The following is a 7,656-nucleotide window of genomic DNA, read 5'->3' as shown; positions in this document are numbered from 1 at the left end:
TCGAAACAGGGACTTGCCAAAACACACACACTGCAAACGGATTTGGCTTTGAAAACTGAGCAAATGGATTCATTAGGACTTGAAATTTTGCAGGCTGACTCACATTTATGCATAGAATCCAATCCACTTTGAATTTTTTCATGATGATCAACAGGAAAAAAGATATAATTTCTCAAAGTAGGCTACTCAATAAAATCTACATTTGTGCCTAAAATGCACTTTCAGCTCACCCCTCGAAATGGGTACCTGGTAAACTTATCCAAACTGAATTCTGAAAGTTGCACATCATTGAATAGGCCAAATGAAAGGTGTAGGACATGAATCCTGAGCCTTACCCCCTGAAAATCAACTGGCTCCATTTTACCCCCTCTCTAACTAGGCCATTCAAACTGACTCATTTTTATCATTTGGAAATGCAGGGCAAAATTTTGAAATGGGCCTCTAAACTTGACTCAAATTTAATGAGTCCCAACACTCCTGGTTGGCCAAACTTTGACAAGGTTCCTTGGCTAGGGTTGGCTATTTTTCTTTGGTTCATGCTCAACAACATTTGGATGATAATCCAAAGGAAGAAGGTGCATTCAGTTGTTAGGAGTTAGTAAATCATATCCCAAGTGATATTTGGGGGAAACTTGATAATAAAGACCCTCCTCTTAAAATTCTATTAGCCACTTTATGTTTTTAATGTTGTGTTGGGCTTTACCCTTTGAATTATTATCTTTCATATGTGCTTGACCTTGTTTAGATTTTGTGAATGTACCTTTTTACCATTCAATTTTTTTAATATTAGAATATTATCTTTTAATTTAATTAAAAAATATATAAACTTATTCATAAAACAATTTGCCATCTTAGAAACTAAATATTTATAGAATTAAATATTAAAAGACTAAAATAATATTTATCACTTTTCTATTCAATTTTGTAATACAAGGTTAAAATTTCAAATGCCTTTGAAGACCTCATTACCAGTATTACCAAATTAAGGGCAGGTCCCCATATAGCTGCTTAGCTTATTTTGGCTTGTTGTCGTTGCTTAACTTTTTTAGTAGTAATTTGTGGATCTGGTGGCCCCATGGATAATCAAATTTGCTACTAATTTTAAGTAGTCCTCTTAAATGAAATTTTTAATAATACTTCTTGCAAATAAAAATGAGAAGAAAAATAACAAAATGTGTCATTTTTCTCAATAAACAGTTGTTACTTATTTCCAATCCCCCCTTTTTTTCAAAGCTTATTTTCCAATTTTTAAGTAGTAGCTGCTCCATTAAAATAAAAAAGATATTCCATTTTATCCTTAATTAAAAATTGACATGAAAACACTCCACTATTTAAATTTAAGCAAAAATTGTACATAAGCAATAACATAAGAACATGGGGTAACTCCCCATACTTTAAGATTTCTTCCACTAGAGTGGTTGAATGTTCGACTAGAGTAGTTGAGAGTTGGACCAACTTTGTGATTCCTTATAGATATTAATATTTCTTGCCTTACATATTTAAGTTTTTTATTTTTTTATTTTTAAAATATTTCACGCCATCAAACATCAATCAATATGTTTCACTTTGAAGGAAATTCCCGCCATCAAACATCAATCAATATGTAGATAATTCTTTTACTCGCAATGGTCTATGATCAAGAATCTTCAACTTCACTAGTCTGTTGTATTTTTACAGATAATCTCATTTACTCCCTTGTTCTGCATCTCATGCCACAATCATGCCTGCCCAAGATGCATTTTACACACTTCCTGATTCTCTCCTTTCTTTCATACTATCAAAAATCCCAATAAAAGACGCTGTCAAATCTTCTATTCTTTCCAGGAGGTGGAGGTTTCTCTACACCCAGATGCCTGAACTCACTTTTTCTCCAAATCTTGTTTTAGGGCTTTCTTGCAGTTCCCTCGATCAGCTCCTCATTTCAAGCGTTGAGAACATTATTTCCAACATCTTGCTTCTTCACTCAGGCAATCTGGAGGCCTTTCACCTCCACAGCACCTGGTTAGATCATACCCAACAGCGGCACTTCTCTCGTCAAAATGTGTGTAAATGGGTAAGGTATGCTTCTTGGTGTAATGTCCAACACCTCACTCTATTTGATCACAACTTGACTTTTGCAGCTGAGCTACACAGTGCATTAAAAGAAATCCCACCCGCTGCTCTCTTTTCATGTTCATGTTTGGTAACCCTGCATCTGGGCAGGTACGATCTCACCAGTTTTCCAATCAATTTCGTTGGATTCCCCCACCTCATTACTTGTCATCTCCGAAATGTTCAATTGACAGATGAATCTTTAGTCTCCTTGATTTCACGCTGTCCCCTTCTGCAAAAACTTGAAATAATAGGATATGCTGGACTAGGTAATGTCAAAATCTTTTCATCTACCATTGAACATTTGAGTATAGAAAACGTAAAGTCTCTATCTGTGAATTGCCCCAAACTCAAAATTCTGAAAGGGTACATGATTGAGGATTCGAGTGTGAATGGTGTAAGGTTTTATGAGCTTTCGTATGCCGTCTGTTATCTTGAAATGCATTGTGGGGGTACTCTGAGGATGTTGAACATGGATTTCTCACTAGGATACAGTCCAGGAGTTGTTTCAGCAAGTAGATTTCTTCACATCATGGGCAACTTCCGGACCTTGAAGGGACTTGCCATATACCTGGGCCGTCCCTTTGAAAGGGGAGCAGAGATGGATGTTCCTCTACTGAACCTGCTTCACATGCTTCCAAATCTTCAGTGGTTACGGATAGGGGGCTCCTTTGTACAGGTATTTACACAAACTTACTAACATAAAGCTAAATAGTTTTTAACTTAATAGTTTAAGGTCATGCGTTTTTTATGCATATAAATAAAAGATGAAAGATTTCTTTCTAATATTCATGACACTGCAAAGCAGGAGTTAGCAAGGGATCCTATACCTGTTTGTCTCACCTCTCCACATGTTGACCTTAAGAGAATACAAGTAGAAGTACTTGAGTTTGACGACAAAGAGATCGCAATAATAAGTTGCTTGCTCCAGAGTATGCCTTTTCTTGAAAGAATGGAAATTCAGCTACCTGATGAATATGATGAAGTTCAATGTATGTACTTCTTTAAAGATATTTTGTACCTGAGGAGAGCATCCTTACTAGCAAGGATAACTATAAGGGATGGTTTGCATGAAATGTAGACTGAAAAAACTGACATCTGAAGTTCATAATACATCCTCTATAATAACTTGTTTATGGTATTCGGTTTCATGCTTTTTTTTCTTTTATTCAAAAAGTTGTTTATGTTGTTGAAGCTCCATTTACCTTTACTGGCAACATATTCTGGTGATTTCTTTTAAAGCATAACTTATTTATGGTATTTGGTTCTATGTTTCTTTTTCGCTTTTATTTCAAAAAGTTGTTTATGTTGTTGAAGCTCCATTTGCTTTTAATGGCAATATGGTCTGATGATTTCTTTTAATGCATATAGAATGAGAACTGTCCCCTTCTGGGAATGAAAAAGAATGAGAACTGTCCCCTTCTTGGAATGAAGAAGAATGATAGATGCTAATATCTTATTTCATTGGAGCTGTTAAATAACTTAAGATTTTAATATTTAAGGTATTGGTATCTGTTTTTGTTTTTTGTTTTATCGAGATATTTCAAGTTCTGCTTTTAATGTTTTAAATTCTTTCAAAAAAATCAGTGGTTGACAACTGAGCACATGGTTCACATCTGCTTGCATTTGTGTTGTGAACTGTTTTTCCTCCAATCTTGACATGTGGTAAGGATGCTCTGTTTAAATATTAATTGGTTTTATTTATTTTTTATTATTTAAATGAAGATTTAAAATCTGAATTGTTCTGTTGTTTTGTAAATGAAAGATTTGTTATCTGATATAGGAACTTGAATCTATGTTGATACTTCTTTGGTTGAGAGTCAAAGACTTTAAAATCTGAATTGTTCTGTTGTTTTGTAAATGAAAGATTTGTTATCTGATATAGGAACTTGAATCTATGTTGATACTTCTTTGGTTGAGAGTCAAAGACTGAGGGGTGTCCATTTTGTCAAAGTCCTTCAAGCTACCCATCCTAATCACATCTGTTATATCATAAATTCAGAGGTTTGAACTTTGGTGGATGACATAATTAAAGAACATACCATCATCCTCGCCAATTATGCTCAACCAATTGAATTACACTTGTTTGGTGAAAATATCATTTTCAAATGAAAAAAATATCATTCTACCAATCATGTCATTCATATTAATTAAATGATCTCCTTATTTTAAAATAGAAGAAAAATATCTTTTATGATTGAACCGATTGATTGTTGGGATACTTATTCAGCTCACTTACAAAAAGTAGTCTCTTTTAAAAGAATCATGCAAAAATTATCAGCTTCAATAAGACGGAATACAGAAGAAAACAAAACCTATAGATAACAAGTGATAATTGCTTTGTATAATGTCAGAACCCTAACAGCAAAAGTATTTCAACTAGAAATTTAAGTACCTAACATATTTTCATAACCTTGATTTATGTTCACATACAAGTGATGTAGACAGAACAATTGGTCTCATAAAAAAACAAATTATCACACATCAAATTTAAAAAAAATTATCTAACACAAGCATAAATATTTATAATGATACTGAAACACAAAATTCAGTATAGTGAACCTGGGTACAAAAAGAGAATTCTAAGCCCAAATTTGATGTAACTGCCTTCTTTATGGCAGAGACGCACTCTTTTCTCAGTTTCCCATCTTTTTCACTGTGTTAAATTTTGGTATGTAACAGCCTATTTAGATTTTTATTTAGAGGAATTTTCGTTGGTAGCAAGGTGCTGCTGGGGAATTTTCGGTAGGAATATTTTTTATTTTTCAAGTGATCCGGTAATATTAGTGGCAGTGTTGTTTTCCTTAGACTGTTCTAAAGTTTGTTCTGAAGTTTGTAATGCCAGTGTCATTTCTGTATTTTTAAATCCTGAATAAAAGAGACATTGCTGTATTTTTTTATTGGTATGACCTGAACGTGTATTTTTTGACCTTTAAAATCTGCATCTTAACTTGTTATTATTCTATTCCTGAGTATAAATCTCAAGTACTCTGTTGAAGTTGATGTTTTCTCGATACTAGTAGGAACAGAGGTGTCTGCATCAAAATTCTACTATTGTTATTTTCACAACATTCACATCAAGTCAGTTACAATATTGACTTACAACAGAACCAAAATCAATCTATGAAATGCCAATCACCCAGAGACAAGAACTAAAGCAGTATTCATGTAGAGATCAATAGCAAAATAACTTGAGTGAGCTTTCCAATAGTCAATTAAAATAAAATCATAAAACTAATAACTGACATTACAAAATCTGAATATCAAACAAGATGCAAGTCATTGCTATCAAATAATTATTTTTAAGTAATGTTAAAACTTCAGTAACAGCATTGTCTGTGGCAATCCAGTATTCAATGCACAGTTTGGCCTGCTTTCAACTCAAAAAATAATAATAAAGCAAATTTCAAATGATAATTTCTATGTTCTGGTAATTTATAATAACAAGCTTGTGGAGGTTCAACAATTTTTTATTTTTTATTTTTTATCAGTAAAGGCAGAGCTGAGATTTATATTAATTATGCTTAATTACAGTATTAACATAGCTGATTGATGAAGTATCAAAAAAGCTTATTGAATGCTTCTGAAACCATTCTCAGCATTTTCGAGAAAGAGGGTTTCCAGACAGGCAGAAAACCATAAGCATCATAATCTATCATTCCAAAATCTAGCAAGATTATATAGTCTAGAAACATAAAAACTATAGAGAGTTTGAATAGCAGATTCTCAACTGCCAAAAAAACAGAGATTTTACCATAATTATGTAGCCAAAATTAACTATTACGAAAGTCTAAAGGTTCAACAATTGTTACACATTAGTACGTTAGATTTTTAAAAAATAAAAGCCACTAATACGATAATCAAAACCATACACTCTGTGTACCTCAAAGCCTACACAACTATTCCTCTCCTTGAATTGAAGTACTACTAAGACTAGTTACGTAATGGTAACAAGTACTGAAAGATTCTTCTGTATTGAATTTAACAACAGAAAATTTAGCATTGTTGAAATTTTAAAAAGTGTAAATCATAAAAATTAAAAGGTACATGTTAAATTGTAAATAAGAATTTTTGTGTTGAAATATTATCTTGCAAAACCCTACACCTACCCTTTCTTTCTTTGAAAATCTTTTTCCAAACCAGTCACGGTTCCCAACTTTTTGATTTAACGACCCTTTTATGACAGGTCCTTTTCCTTTTGCTGAGATAATTTTGTAACTAGTTTTTTTTTTTTTGTTTATGGGAACGGTCTGAGGAAGCCATGAGAAGGCCTGTGTGTTGGTATTCGAGTTTAGACCGAGCAATTTATGTGGACTGATATACAACAGAATGAAGGGCTTGCGATAGCTGGGTATGTCAATCAAAGCATAAAGAAGAAAAGAACTTGTGGATAGGCAATAGTTACAACTGTTCTGGTAGACTCGTGTGCAGAATGTGGAAACACAGACAAAGCACGTGAAATGTTTGACATAATGTCTTAAAAAAAACGTGGTCTCATGGAATGCAGCGAATGGAGTACTACACTCAAATCTTGTGGATAGGCAATAGTTACAACTGTTCTGGTAGACTCGTGTGCAGAATGTGGAAACACAGACAAAGCACGTGAAATGTTTGACATAATGTCTTAAAAAAAACGTGGTCTCATGGAATGCAGCGAATGGAGTACTACACTCAAATTTTATATTCGTTGAAAAAGGCTTTTGAAACTATCAAGCAAATTCAATCGGTAGATGTAGAGCTAGAATTTACAACCTGTGCTAGCGTTCTCCCTGCCTGTGTGAAAATGGGAGAGTGGGGAACGTTTAGAAACTTTCAGCAAACACAGGTGACAAGAATAAAGGTAGACAACCAGTGCAAACCGTGGAATCTATCTCTTAGTCTTTCACATATGATTTGTGATCAAACATGGAGAGACATTGAGTTACCCAAATCTAATAATCTCGTTGTTGTTAAGTTCAATTATTACAGAACAACAGAGAATTCTATGTAAGAAGGTAATGTTTTATAGTTTAATTTTTTTAGACGACCTAAGATTTGTTTAATGCATTAAGTAACTTACATAGTTAAATATGGTTCAATAATATTATTTACTATGAAAATGTTGCTAAAAATGATAAGTTTAATTTTGATTGTTTCATTTGAGTTTGTGATGGAGGCATCATATTATTGAACATGTTCAAATGCATGATAGAGATCATAATTAAGTTAATAGATGTGTGAGCCTTAATATGATTTATAATTAAAGTCTAGATCTATGATAAATAAATAAAGCTTATTGAATGACATACTAAATTGATGCTTATGTGTGAGATACATCAGATATCCTTGTCATGATAGGAACATGAGCATCTATCATTATCCAGTGTATGGATACAGGAGAGTCTGTTGTCATGATTTGACAACATACAAATTGTTGAAACAATAGTAGTCAAAATCTATCTAATCACCTTATTATGGAAGCTCGATTAGCTTCTAATGACACCCAAGTAGTAATTGATATTATTCCAATGGCATTGATTCATAAGCACAACATTGTTTCAAACCAAAATAAGATTATATAGTAGC

The 7,656-nt window shown here is 33.1% G+C and overlaps 1 protein-coding gene across 1 annotated transcript; it reads left to right on the top strand.

Annotated features, from left to right (window-relative positions):
• The first annotated feature begins 1,612 nt into the window (after positions 1-1,612).
• On the top strand, positions 1,613-3,280 carry LOC131033499 (F-box/FBD/LRR-repeat protein At1g13570). The gene is made up of 2 exons (XM_057964761.2): positions 1,613-2,770; positions 2,900-3,280. Exons 1-2 carry the CDS (start codon positions 1,721-1,723, stop codon positions 3,170-3,172), a joined length of 1,323 nt encoding a protein of 440 aa, XP_057820744.2. The 5' UTR covers positions 1,613-1,720; the 3' UTR covers positions 3,173-3,280.
• Positions 3,281-7,656: the final 4,376 nt, after the last annotated feature.

The sequence above is a fragment of the Cryptomeria japonica genome, chromosome 1, assembly GCF_030272615.1.
Source record: "Cryptomeria japonica chromosome 1, Sugi_1.0, whole genome shotgun sequence".
NCBI classification, from domain to species: Eukaryota; Viridiplantae; Streptophyta; class Pinopsida; order Cupressales; family Cupressaceae; genus Cryptomeria; species Cryptomeria japonica.
The sequence above is the reverse complement of the archived record's forward strand: the minus strand, read 5'-3'. Positions and strand labels throughout refer to the sequence as shown.

Bases quoted from the DNA above. Each gene is read 5' to 3' on its own strand.
- LOC131033499 (XM_057964761.2), top strand. From the start codon at position 1,721: ATGCCTGCCCAAGATGCATTTTACACACTTCCTGATTCTCTCCTTTCT. The intron at 2,771-2,899 runs GTATTTACACAA...ACTGCAAAGCAG, and splicing joins TAGGGGGCTCCTTTGTACAG to GAGTTAGCAAGGGATCCTAT.